The sequence below is a fragment of the Belonocnema kinseyi genome, chromosome 1 (assembly GCF_010883055.1).
Source record: "Belonocnema kinseyi isolate 2016_QV_RU_SX_M_011 chromosome 1, B_treatae_v1, whole genome shotgun sequence".
Classification (NCBI taxonomy): domain Eukaryota; kingdom Metazoa; phylum Arthropoda; class Insecta; order Hymenoptera; family Cynipidae; genus Belonocnema; species Belonocnema kinseyi.
Genome location: NC_046657.1, coordinates 34,190,176 through 34,205,094, shown reverse-complemented (window position 1 = coordinate 34,205,094; position 14,919 = coordinate 34,190,176). Strand labels below are relative to the sequence as shown.

At 25.3% G+C, this 14,919-nt stretch overlaps 1 protein-coding gene and 1 pseudogene across 1 annotated transcript in view; one reads left to right on the top strand and one right to left on the bottom strand.

Moving 5' to 3' along the window:
* LOC117170336 (nitric oxide synthase, salivary gland) overlaps positions 1–9,999 on the bottom strand; it is a 49,739-nt gene extending 39,740 nt beyond the window's left edge. The window contains exons 1-6 of the mRNA XM_033357101.1: positions 9,774–9,999; positions 5,815–5,951; positions 3,866–4,028; positions 3,468–3,559; positions 3,035–3,176; positions 2,441–2,580 (exon numbers count right to left, since the gene is read on the bottom strand). Coding sequence (XP_033212992.1) covers positions 2,441–2,580; positions 3,035–3,176; positions 3,468–3,559; positions 3,866–4,028; positions 5,815–5,951; positions 9,774–9,878 — 779 coding nt within the window. The 5' untranslated portion in view covers positions 9,879–9,999. The remainder of the gene's footprint in view (positions 1–2,440; positions 2,581–3,034; positions 3,177–3,467; positions 3,560–3,865; positions 4,029–5,814; positions 5,952–9,773) is intronic.
* A 4,039-nt stretch (positions 10,000–14,038) lies between these two features.
* Positions 14,039–14,191, top strand: LOC117181714 (annotated as a pseudogene).
* Positions 14,192–14,919: the final 728 nt, after the last annotated feature.

Here is a 14,919-nt window from a genome sequence, read left to right as displayed (position 1 = left end):
ATGAAGCGAGAGGTAATGTGGGAAATTCAAAATGGGAGGAAGAAAGGAGAAAAATGAGAAGGGTGTGTAATATTCGAGAAGGGGTTATGGAGTGGCAGGACAAAGAGTTAGAGATATTGGTTAAACAAGGAGAAGAGAGATGGACAAAGATTATAGATTCGAGGTACAATAGATGGTATATGATGGTTAAAGGGTTGACGAAACTAGAATATCTGCAAAAAATAAAAAAGCAAGAAAAATGGAGTAGAGTTGTACGGTTCAGAATGGGAGAAGGAGTGAGAGCATGCAGACATTGGATGAATGTAGAGGAGAATTTATGCAGAGTATGTGGAAACGAAATGGAGTCATGGGCACATGTATTAGATAGATGTACAGGAGAGGAAGAGGGACAGTTGAGTGTGGATGAGTGTGTAAGATGGATCTTGGATGGTAGTGGACAGGGGGTGATGTGGATGAAGAAATTGGATGAAGTAAGGGAAAGCAAGGGAGTAGGGCAGAGCCAAACGGGTGATCCTGAAAAGGGACACTAAAAAACGAAAATTGTTTTCAATATCGTGGAAACTGCATTTTTTTATGGTAAGAGGAAACGGAAGCCCTGGAAGCTCGCTCATTTTAGGAATTAATATCACTACTGTTACTATTGTTTATCCTACGTAATGCGAAAGAGTAGAATATAAGTAGTAGTTAAGTTAGACTAAGGATGGAATTGTAAATATATGTACAGGGAGCGGAGGCCCTCAAACCCGTAAAAGGGAGAGATTAAATACATACATACATACATTTTATGTGGAAATTCATCTGCCCGGTCGATAATTATTTCCTTTTAATTATTATTTTTCAAATTCTAAAACCTTTTTCATTTGTGATTGAAATTGTATCCTTTTTATAAAAAAAATTAATTCTTTAGTTAATAGGTGAAGTATATTGTTAAAAAATGTTGTTTTCTGTTTTGTTTGTTGAAGGTTCATAATTATATTTGACAATTAATCTGTTCGATGGAAAGTTAGTTATTATTATTATTTTATTTTTAAAAAACGTGACCATTTTTGGTCTAAAATATATATTTTCTATCAGAAAATTCAAATATTTAGTTGAATGTTAAGATCTACAGTCAACATTTTTTTAATTTCATTTTCTTTGGTCAAAAATGATCATTTTATTTGACAAATCATCGGTTCAGTGGATAATTCTTTTTTTTGTTATTATTATTTTTCAAATAATGACACTTTCATTTTTGGTTGAAAGTGTATTTTTTTTTAATAGAAAATTCAACTCTAGTTAAAAGTTAAACTCTATTGTTAAAATTTTTTTTTTTCTGTTTTTTTAAGATTGACAATTTTATTTGACAATTCCTCTGTTCGGTGGAAAATTCTTTTTTTTTAATAAAATAATGTTACATTTTCGGTGAAAATATAACTTTTTATATTGAACTATTTAGTTAAAAGTTAAACTCTATTGTTAAAAATTCCTTTCTTTTTGTTAAGATTCATAATTTTTTTAAATTCATCTTTTCGGTAGACAATTCGTTTTTTTGGTTGTTAACTATTAATTTTTTTGTTATTAAAAAAACTTCCATTTTTCTTGAAAACGTATATTTTTTGTATTAGAAAACTCAACTATTATGTTAAGAGTTAAGCTATATTTTTAATTTCTTTTTTGTTTGTTGAATTTTTATCATTTTATTTGACGACTGATCTATTCTGTGGAAAATCGTTTGTTTTTTTTTTTTTTTGAAAATTTTTTTAAATAAAAAGCTATTCCGTTTTTGTTTCAATATAGTTAGAAAATTGGACTATTTAGTTAAATGTTAAACTCTGTTCTTAAAAATTGGTTTCTTTCTTTTTGATGTTGTTGAGGATTCATAATTTTGGTGTGAAAATTCATCTGTTCGATCAAAAATTCTTTTTTTTTGTTTGATAAATATTAATTTTGCTGTTATTAAAAAACTTCCATCTTTGGTTGAAAATTTAATAATTTTATTGAAAATGTAAATATTTTGTTTAAAAATGTATCTTTTTTGCTGGGAAATTCAAATGTTTTCTTGAAATTTTTTCCTTTCGAACAGAAAATTCGTCTATTTTGTTAGTAAACTTTTTTATTAGAAATTTCTCTTTTCAAGTTTAATTTAATTAATAAAATTAATAAAACTGTTTTAATTTATATATTTAAATTTAATTAATTGAAATGAATAATAAGTTGAATTTCTTCTAAGGACATGTACAAAAAGCAAATACCTAAATTACCGACATTTTTTATACACGAGTTTAAAAATGTCGGTAATGTAGGCATTTACACCTGATACATGCCCTTGATCCAAAAACTTACAGCTGAAATTCATTTTCAATTTTAAAACTAATGTTTTATCACTTAATTTCAGTATTTATAAACTTTTATAGATTTTTTAAAGGTAAATATATTTTTCATTGCTTTTATCACTTACGTTGGATGAACGAGGGGAACTTCAAGAATTAATTCAGCTGGAATATCAAACCATTCAGGATCGTGTCCATTGGCTGATAAAACCAAAGGCAAAACGTCAAACTTTGTTCGAGGACCTTTCCATCCCAATTTGCTACACAGCTGATCAAAAATTGGAGTAAAACATAATTAATAAACAATATTATTTTCAAAATAAGAACTTAAAGGCCATGTGATAGTTACTCGATTCCTACCTTACCGAGATTTTTTCGCAATAACAATATCGAGTTGAAAATTTGGGAAATTAATTGAAAGATAATGAAGAATGTTTTTACGTTCCTAAATTTCTAAAACTGCAACAAAATTCAATTTCGTAAAATTTTGAGATAGTTTTTTTTTGTATTTCCATAAATTCAGGATCATAGAAACGGTTCTCAGTGCCCTTTAATTAATTTTTCAAATTTTCGATTTGATATCCCAATTTGTGCGCACAGGATTTGTACCAACAAAAATGTCGGTAAGGTAGGAATTTGCTCATTAATACATGGGCTTAATAGATAAAATAAAATTAGTTAATGGATTTCATCAGACTTAATTGATTAAATTCAAATCTTACTTCAGTAAATTCTAAATTGACTGGATCACCAATAATGGTTCCGTCTTCATTTTTATAAGCAGCATAACTGATTAACTGTAGATTCCAAACTCGAAAATCGTGTTTTCCATCAGTTCGTTGTGGAAAAATCGTTATTGCTGATCTATTATAAAAAAAATTGCATAAATAATTTTTCTATCGTCGTGAATCACTACAAGATCCCTTCCTTACCGACATTTTTTCATAATGAAATCGACTTTGAAATTTGGGTAATTTAATTAAATAAATATTTCTTGTTGTCTTTTATTTATTTCCCCAAATTTTCATCTCGATATTGCTCTTAAGAAAAAAATGTCGGTAATGTAGGAATAGAAATAGTAGTAGGTGTATTACGACTTTATTAGTAAACCTTAAAAAAAAGATTTGAAAATTATTTTTTAACTTTTGACCTCACCTTATGTTTCCTTTATTTGTGCTGTATTTAATGTGATTGCAAATTGCCTCAAACATTCCACTAGTTGTTGTCACATATCGACAGTCGAAAACCTTGGAAAAAAATTTGCATTGAGGTTATGTAATAATTACCCGATTCCTACCTTAACAATATTTTTTTACGCGAATTGTGATGTCAAATTAAAAATTTGGGAAATTATTTAAAAGGCCACACAAAACGTTCCTTCGTGCCTTTCAAATAATTTCCCAAATTTTCAACTTGATATCGCAATTCGTGTGGACGTAAGTTGTCGCCAAAAAAATGTCGGTAAGGTAGGAATCGGATAAGTATTACATGAGCTGAAAATTTTTTTTTTTTTTCAATGAATAAAAATTACAAATATTTTTAAGCTTACTAACTTGTAATTTTGACCATTGAATTCGACCAATGCATCTGGCGGCATTTCTCCAAGCTAATTTCGCCCCAAAAACTAATTCTGTTTCTGTCAATTGGTAAGTGCCATGGGCCATCACTTCCTTCTGAACACTATCCCATCGAGATTTATGTGCTTCACTGTTCACTCTGAAAAACATTAGGACCATGTAGCAGTTGCAAATCCCAACAAATTTAGTTAATGTAGGAATTTCTAACTGATCCATGAACAAGAGTTCGTACAAAAAAATTACAAACATTTTTTTGTACGGACTCACTCTAAAGGAGGTCTAGCCGGCCGGTAAAGTAGAAATCGGATAAATGTAAATTCCTTTAATCGATTTTTTTGGAATGATCAAACATTTTGGACGTCGTATTGAATCTCCCAAATTTTTTATTTGATAATAAAATCTTAGGCGTCGACATACATTTTTATTAAAAATAAAATTCCAAATTTGTGTTTTAATTGTAAAAATTTATTAGTATATAAACGGTCCTTTGTCCCTTTTGTCGAAAATGTCGATAATGTAGGTATCTGATAAGTTTCATAAGGCCATGTAATAGTTACAAGATTTCTACTTTACCGACATTTTTTTCGCAACAACCACATGAATTGATACTTCAATTTAAAAGTTCAGAAAATTATTTTAAAGGCACTGAGGAGTTTATGCAAATTGAAAAATTAAAAATCTTGAATCTTTTTTTTAAGTTTTTGGATATACACAAAAAATTCAATTTTTGAAGTATTTTGAAGCCTTGAGTTGCTAAAAAAACTAAGTAATTATTACATGGCTTTAATCTATTTTTTTGTAGAAATAATAGAACATTTAGGACCTTTTATTAAATCTCTACGATCTTGAACTTGATATTTGATTTCGTGTGAACTTGAGTTTGTAGGAAAAAAGTCGGTAATGTAGGAATTTGCATCTAAGACATGGCCTTAAAACACATTTTTTAACAACAACTTCGGTTCACATGAATTCAAATATCGCGTTTAAAAATGTAAGACGTTAAGTAAAAAACACCAAGCAAACTTTGTACGATCATAATTTCTTTAATTGCAAAAAAATTATGTTTGAATTTTTTTTTATTTCCATAAAATTTATAACCATAAAACGTTCCATAGTTTTTTAAATTTAATTTCCAAATTTTCGAACTCAATATCTCATTTCGTATGTAGTTGGAATGGTAAAAAAATGTTAGTAAGGTAGGAATCGGGCAAATGTGACAAGCCCTTGAACTATTTTTTTTTAATATACTTCTAATTAATTTTAGTTTGACTTCCAAATTTTTGAGTCGGTATCTACTTTGGCGTGGACATGAGTTTAAAAAATAGGTGGGTAAAGTAGGAATTTTCATATGATACATGGCCTTAAAATAGAATTTTTCTTAATTTTTTTCAAATTTATAATTATTAGAAATGGAAATTACCTTCTGAATGCAGAAAATGATTCATCCAAGAAATATTTCGCGTGATACGTAATTTTTACCATTAAGATCATTAAGGCCATGTAATACTTACCCGATTCCTACTTTACTGAAATCACGATTTTTGGAATTACAAATAAATTTATTTTTTGATTTTTTTGTATTTCTAGAAATTTAAAGCCATACAAACGTTCCTCAGTGTTTTTGATTTCGTTTCCCAAATTGTAAAATAGTTACCTCATCTCATGGGTAATTGCTAAGTGTTATGGTAAAAAATGTCGGTAAAGTAGAAATCGCGTAATTGGCAAATGCCCTTTAACTATTTTTTAAAATAGATTTTCGATTAATTTTTGTTCAATTCCCAAATTTTTGAGTCGATATCCAATTTCCTGTGGATTTTAGTTTTTAAAAATATGTTGGTAAACTAGGAATCTGCATGTGATACATGGCCTTTAAATTAATTTTTTTAATTAAATTAAAATTTATGATTACTAGAAATAAAAATTACCTTCTGATTGAGGAAAAATATTGTTCCAGAAAATCTTTTGCTTGGACCAAAATGTCTTCCTTGCTTCGAGGTTCGGTTCCATGAAATGGAAGTGTCATAATACTTCCCATACAAACACGATTGTTGCATTGCGTTTTCTGCAAAAAAATAAGATAACTAACTTGAACGTGACTTATCAACAAAACAAAAAAAAAAGATCTCAGGGTCTTTGAAGTACAATTTTATATTTTTAGTTTAAGCTAAAAGTAAAGATAAAGATAGTAGAGGAAATCTACTATTGTTTGATATCATTGTTACATTCTCTTATCTGGTAGTTAATTTTTAAGGAGGCAAATTTCATTTTAAATAAAGATTTATTTAATTCTAATCTAATCTTGCTTCTTTATTTCTAGGTGTGTAAAACGAAAAAAGATTAGATAACGAAATTGAAAAAATAGTAAAATTAGTTAAATAATAAAATAGTTTTCCTTATATAAAGTTTGAAGAAATAAAATGGATATTAGAATTTTTCATATTAAAAATTAATAAATTTTGTAAAATAGTTATAATATTTTATAAAAAATTTAATTTATTTCCTTAAATTATTTTTTTTTAAATATTTATGTTGAATCATTTATTAATATTGGAAAATAATTTAAATTATTTTAAAAGCTATTTAGACGTTCAAGCAGTTAGATAAAATTAAAAAGATTTCAAAATATTTTAAATGATTTCCTAAAATGGCAGAAAAGAATGTAGAAGGTTTTAAAGCAACACATTTTTAGTTTGGAAAATTTAAAATTAAATTTTAAGAGAGAATTGAAAAAGACTTTAAAACATTTTAAATAATATTTTCAAAATTAAAAAAAAAAGAATGTAAGAATTTATTTTAAAAGATTTCAAAAATTGTGAAGAAAGAATCTGTAAGAAGTTAAGACCATTTTTTTCTAATTTTTAGTAAAAATGTGAATTATTTAAAAAGATATTAGAAACTTTTAAAAAAATTTCAAAAATAATAAAAAATTGGAAAAGATTTCAAAAAACTTAAAACCAAATTTAGATTTAAAAAATTTTTAAACTAAATTCAAAATCTTTTTAAAATTTTTGATTCATTAAAAAATTAATTCTTAAAAACCTTATTTTTTACGAAATCTTTAAAGATACAAATCAGTTTTTAATTTTTTGAAACCTTTTTAAGATTTAAATTATTTTTGAATCTATTCAAAATTTCTACATATCTTTCGAAATAATTTTGGTTTTCTAATATAATTAATTCCCCCCTCCCCAAATAATAAATAATAATTTCACCTTACAAATTTTTTAAAAGTATAAGAATAAAATTTGCTAAATTATGGAAACATTAATTGTAATTACCTTTCAAGTGAAGGAAATGAGAAGCCTCAGTTTCGTTCTTAATGTTTGGAAAATTTTATTTGATTTTAAGGAAATTTAAGACCATTTTTGTCATTCAATCATTTGAAGGTTGTTTCATTTTCGGGCCAAACCATAAATTATCATTTTCGTATTATTAAAAAAAGGTTTTAATTTTAAATTCAACATTTCAAAATCAAAAACACCTTTAAAAATACATAAATAATTAATCTTTGTTTTTAAGATTTTTCATTATTATTAAGTTGTAAAAAATTCCCAATATAATATAATAAAAAAATCCCAAAAATAGCAAATTCTTGAAATTATACAAAAATAAAAATGGTTTATGTAAATACAATTTAGTTATTGAGAATACAATAATTAAATATTCACAAAAAATTAAACATACATATACGTAGTTTTGATAAAGAAATTATATTAACGAAAATATTAAGTCATTAAGTTCGGAAATTTTATAATAAATAAATTATAATAAAAGAATATCTTAAATTTATATTTCTAAGTATTAGGTATATAATTTCCAAATAAAAAAGAATAACTATTATTTCCAGCCTCATTTTTTTAATACAAACTAAGATTTGTAAAATAATGAAAAAATTAATTTCAATTAAAAAATGACTCACTATAGAATACAATAATCGAATTTTCAAAAAATAAAATAGTAAAAATTAAAAATGTTACTTTGCTAAAATATTTTATTATTATATTTTTAATAAATAATGCATATTTAGAAAGAAAACCTTTTTTACTTGTGTACATTTTTAAATTGTATGATAAACAAATTATAATAAAATAATTTTTATATTTAATAATTTATAAGTCTCAGATGTATAATTTACCAAAAATAAATAATTAATTTCACCACAAGAAGTTTAAAAAAATACAATCGAAAATTTACAAAATTACGAAAAAATTAATTATGATTAAAAAATGACCTAATTCAGAAAACAGTAAATAAATATTCAGAAAAAAATTAAACATTAAAAAGAAATTTCTTTGCTCAGAATATCTAATTATTGTATTTTTAATAAATAAATCTTATTTATAAAAAAAAACACAATTTTTTCACTTGCTTACATTTTTTAATTATGTAATAAACTATAATAAGGAATATTTATAATTTACAATTTATAAGAAACAATTGTATAATTTCTCATTAAAAAAATAATAACACCATAAAAAGTTAAGAAAAAACAATCTAACATTTGCAAAATAATGAAATAAATCATTTTTATTAAAAAATGACTTAATTCAGAAAAGAGTAATTATATGATCAGAAAAACATTTTAAAAATGAAATATTAAACAGAAATTGCTTTGTTTAAAATATTGCATCATTGTATTTATAATAAATAAATTATATTTATAGAAAAATAATGTTTCAATTTGATTAAATTATTAATTTGTGCAATCAGTAAATTGCAATGGAAGAATATTTTCAATTTATAATTTATAAGTCTCCGTTGAATAATTTCGCAATACAAAAAATTAATTTCACCGTGAAAATCAGTAAAAATACAAATTACATTTTTCAAAATTACACCAAAATAATTTGAAATACAAGTGACTTACTACAGAATAAAATGACTGATTTTTTTTAAGTCAAAAGAATTAAACATTTAAAAAATTCTTTACTAAAAATATTTCATTATTGTATTTTTAATAAATAAATCACATTCAAAAAATATATTTTTTTGCTTGTTTAAATTTTTGTATTGTATAATAAATACATTAGAATAGAAGAATATTTTTAATTGGTAGTTCATGAGTCTGCGTTATATAATTTCCCAATTGAAAAATGACTTAATACAGACTGAAATTTATAAACATTTAAAAAAAACAATAAAAAGACTTTCTTTGCTACAAATATTTCATAATTGTATTTTTAATAAATAAAGCATACATATTTATTAAAAAAACAAAAACATTTTTTCACTTATTTAAATTCGAGAAAAGTATAATAAATAAATTATATAAAAAGAATATTTCCAATTGATAATTTATAAATCTGAGTTATACAATTTCTTTAAAAAAATAACTATTTTCACCCAAAAAATTATTTTTAAAAATAGAATCTAAAATTTGCAAAATAATGAAAAAAGACACCCACTACAGAATACAGTAAACAAATATTTAAAAAAAAATCAAAAACATTTATAAAAACAAAACATTTTTTCACATGTTTCAATTCGATAAATGTATAATAAATATATGATAATAAGAGAATATTTCCAATTGATAATTTACAAGTTCCAATTATATAAATTCTTCATAAAAAATTAATTTCAACCAAAAAATTATAAAAAAATATAATCTAAAATTTCTAAAAAATTTTGCTCAAAATATTTGATTATTGTATTTTTGATAAATAAATCATATTTAAAAAAGACATGTTTTTAGTTGCTAAATTTTTTTATTGTATAATAATTAAATGATAATTGAAGAATATTTTTAATTTATAGCTGATAAGGCTTTAGTTATATAAGAGCCAAATAAAAAAATTAATCTTGCCCTGGAAATTGAAAAAAGATAAAAACTAAAATGACTAAAATGATAAAAAAAATGAATTTAAATAAAAAAATGACTTACCTCGGCACCTCTCGAATAAAGGGAATCAAAAGCCTCAGTTTTGTAAATAAGGTTCCTCAATTTAGCTGGCTTTTTCTGACTAGGGGGAGGCTCATGGTCCTTCATAGTGGAAACTCGAAATGAAATTTGAAGAATTAAAAAATTTTTGTCTTTAAATTTAATAAAACTTATTCCCGTGAGGTTCGATTGACTACTGGCGAGAGTGAAGCTCAGTTTGACTCTGTATAATTTCGCCTACAGCATCCTGCCCTCACCTATACGATTTTCCCAGAGAGGGGTAGAAGCGGACCAATCCATTCTGGAACCCCAGGCTCACTTTCATTATCGACTTTTATTTGCATTCCGAATAATTTTACGATATATTATTCGCTAATCTTTTACGATGGGGAGATAATAAATCCCACGGGGATTATATTTTATTGGTAAGATAACAAAAATCAGGGGTGAACAAAAACTTATTTTCATTTTTTTAAAGAACATATTGCAAATAGAACATTCTTCTAAGTTATTTTTATTTTCAATTCAAACAATTATTTTTTTTGGTAAAAATATTTTATTGTAGTTTTAATAAATAAATAATATTTATTTTAAGAAAACACTATTTTATAAATTATTTAAATTCGGGATAATAAAATTATTTAAATTATTTAATAATAAAATTCCCTGACAATAAAACGCTTAGCAGTTTATAAAATACTGAATTTAAAAATTTTCAAATAATAAAATTCTCAAAATATTAAATTCCCGAATAATAAAATACTTGATGGTTTATAATATTACTGAATAAAATATGCGAACTAGTAAATTTCCGATTTGAAACAATTAAAATTTTTAAAATAAGTTTTATTTGCTTATTAAAAATACAATAATCAAATGTTTTGATGAGCACAATTATTTTTAATTTTAAAGTTTCTAAAATTGTTGTTTGAATTTAAAATAAATATAATTGAAAAGAATTTTCATTCAGAAATATTTTCTTTTAATTATTGTTATTTGAAATTTAAATAATAATTTTAAGAACTTTAAACATTCAAATTTAAAAAAATTTGACTATTGTATATTTAATGAATAAATAATATATGTATATATAACAAAAAAATTGTAATTGTTCAAATTCGGGAATTTTATTATTCGGAAATTTTCCTGTTTGGATATTTCCTAATTCGGCAATTTTCTTTCGAGAATTTTATTTTGCGGGAAATTTAAAATTCCGTAATATCATAAACTTCAGGAACTTGTATTATGTGGGAATTTTCCAAATCGGAATTTTTAAATAAAAATCCCGAATTGGAAAATTCATGAATAACAAATTTCCAAACAGTTTATGATATTACCGAATTGAAAAGTTCCCGAGTTTAAAGAATAAAAAAATTGTGCATTTAAAAATTAAATATTAATTATTTATTAAAAATTTAATAATGAAATGTTTTGATCGAAGAAATTTTGTATGTTTAAAATTTTTTAAACTATTGTTTGAATTTAAAATTACAATAATTGTATAAAAATAGTATTAAACAAAATACAAAATATGTGCTCCTTGAACGAAAAATAAATTTTTCTTTAAAGTCTCTCCAAACCTAATAACATTTTCCAAACAAACTTTGGAGGATTCAATTAAGCACTAATTTATCTCGAAGTTTCTCTTTTAATCTTTTTAAATTACCAGTCAATTTTTCAACAAATCTGTTGTAAATTTTAAAAAATGCAAACACTTTTTATTAAACATTTTGTTCAATTAAAATTATTTTAAATTCAAACAATTAATTTAAAAAAATAAACAGTAAAACAAGGTTCTTCTTCTATAAAATATTTTATTTTAAATAAATAATATTTAATGAACAACAGTTTTTCAATTGTTTAAATTCGGGAATTTTCTAGTTCCGATATTTTATAATTCGGCAATTTTCTGTCCAAAATCTTATTATTCGGGAATTTTACAATTTTGGAATTTTACAGCTCCAGGAATTTCATTTTTCAAGATTTTCAGTCATCCCAAAAATTCCTTTAATTATAAAAATGGGATGACTGAAAATTTTCGACTAATAAAATTCCCGACAGGGAATTCCCGAATTATAAAATATTGGCCACTGTAATTATTCACGAAACTAAAAAATTCACGATTTTTAACAATTTAAGAAATTATTTGTTTTATTCAACATTATTTATTTATCAAAAATAGAATAATTAAATATTTTTTAAAAAAGAAATTTTTTGACGATGTTCAATGTATATTTTAAAATTATAGTTTAAATTTCAAGTAACAATGATTGAAATATAGAATTTCTTAATTCAAGTTTGTTTTTAAATGTGCGTATTATTTTTGTTATAAATTATTGTTCTTGTAATAAAAATCTTATTGTTAAAGTGTTTCAATACATTGCTAAATATTTCTTAATAATTTTTTTTTAAATTTAAACAATAACTTTAAAAATATACTTTAAAAAATAAAAAAAATCATCAAAAAGGGATGACTGAAAATAAAATAAAATTTCCAAAATATGAAAATCCAGAATTGGGAAATTCTCCAATAATAAAATTTGCAACAAAAAATTGCTGAATTATAAAATATGCGAATTAGAAAATTCCCGAATTTAAATAATTAAAAAATTGTTTCTTTTTTACATAAATATTATTTATTTATAAAAATACAATAATGAAATATTGTTATTGAGGATTTTTTAAAATGTTTGAAGCTCTTAAAAATTATTTTTTTAACTAAAAATAGCTTTGATTCTATAAAAATTGTATAAAAAATAAATGCTTTGCATATTTTCAAACAAATTTTGTTATCCAGAAATATATTTTTTTTTCATTATTGCTTTTTCTTAATTTAAGTAATAATTTGAAAAAGTTTGAACAATGAAAAAAAATTTTAAGCAATATTTTATTATTGTATTTTTAATAAATAAATAATATTTATCAAAGAACAATTTTTTAAATTGTTTAAATTTGCGAATTTTATAATTCGGTTTTCTGTCAGAAATTTTGTTCTTCGGGAATTAAAAAATTCGATAATATTATGAACTATTCGAAAATTGTCTGTTTCGGGATTTATCCAAATATAGATTTTTATCATTTCGAGAATCTTCTATTTTGAACATTTTACTGCGTCGGAATTATCCAGTCGTTTATTTCAAAAATCGAGTCAAATATTTCGGAAGTACCTAATTATAGACGAGGATGTTATAAATTAATTTAATACGATGTTTGAAATCTTCTAAAGTTGGTGGTGACAAGTCGTTGTTGACCTGGGTTGGTAGACTTTCTTAATTCTTTACCGAGATCGAGATCGGTATTTGGCCCAAATGTTAAGATTTTGGTCGGAAAGTTAAAAATAGCGTGGTAAGGATGTAAATTAATTTTTGTCAAGGCTTTTTTATGTACTACCTTTTCATTATTTTTATGTACTACCTTGCATTATTCCTAAGTTAAATTTTAGTGCAGCATGTTGAAGCGAGTCAATCGTTGAGAGAAGGGTTTTCCCTGCTTTTGCATAACACTATGAACCCCAGTCTATGAATGGTTTAATTACACTTATGTAAATTTTTTTGGCGATATTAGTGTGAACGCCTTCCCTAACTCCTAAAATCGATTTTATGATGTTCGTTCTAGAGAAAATTCTTCATTTTAGTGTATTTATGTGTCTTTCACCAGGTTGGTTTTCTATCGTAATTCAGTTGCAGGAACAGAGCATCGGTTGAACATTCGATTTTGGTGCAATCAAGTTCAATAAAGTTTTCCTTTGGGTCAAACTTTCTTCTTGAAAAAATAACAAACTTTGTTTTCTCTAAGGATATTCATAGGTTTTGTGATTTTAAACAATTGTTTGAAAGAGTGAATGCCTCTATTATTTGGCTTAGAATTTTCCTGAGGTGGAAATTGAACATTATAGGAGCTAAAACTGAGCCCTGAGGGACACCTATATACAGTGTTTCGAGTTTCAAAATAATGTTGACCTAGGTATAAGTGGAGATACGTTTGTATCAGATTTGCTATAATTTTCGTTGTGTGATGATAAATTCCCTCTTTGTGTTCTATAACAGATGTTATAAGATGGTAACAGAACTGTTCTAGAACAAAAAGGTAACAGCGTTCTGGAATACTGTGATAAAATTGTGACAGAATTGTTCTCGAACTATGTGAGAGCACCGTTCTGTAACAGCTGCTATGGAATTGTTCTAGAACAAACTGATCACAGACGCTCTATAATATTTGTTTCAAGTTTATCTTAGAATTTCGCCGTTATGCAGTGTTTTATCGAAGTTTTAGAACCCTGATACAAGTGTGTTCTCGAACAAATTAGAAACAAAGATTAGTTCGCTAATACTATGGTCGAGCTGGCCCTTTCGAATATCCCTAATGTAGATATCTCGTATGTATAATTTTTGTTAGTCGGGAATGCGTACGCGCTATCCCGCAACAAAATATATCCATGGGGATATTAAAATTCCCGCCTCGCAGGATATTCTGAGGGGTTATCCCTGGAATAACCCGGTATTTGATAAATGACTGTTATAGAATTGTTATAGAATTGTCCTAGATTTTTTACAATGCAGCGTACCAACGTTCTAGAATTATTACAGATCGGTTGTCAAAGCTTTCTAGATCTGTTAAAGATTTGTTATAGAACGTTTGGAATTGAGTTCTAGAATTTTTCTAGAAATGTCACAGATCGGTTGTCACAATGTTCTACAACTTTTACAGAATTATTCTAGCGATTGGGGGATGACATAGTTACTCGCATGTTCGTAACCTGTTACTAACCTGTTCTAGAACACGTTCTTTTGTGTTTCAGAACAGTTACAGATCTTTATTATTTTTATTTATATCTTTATTTTCTTAACGGATAGCATCACGCGGTCTACGAATCCGTTATGCTAATTGGCTCCAATTAGGGATACCCGGCGCGAACTGCATGGTGGTCAGGTGACAAGATGTTCGTACAGACCATCCCGAAAGGGATACCTTAGTTATCCCTGATAATAAATCTGATGTTTTTATGAAATTCAGACTGGCGATAAAATGAGAGTCTTTTTTTAACCATGTCAAAAAAATTTTGGAAGGACCGTTCAACCATGTAGAAAGACTGTCTTGCTCTCTAAATTCTGATCCTCTAACTTTGACCATCTGTTTTTCTCCGTGCAGA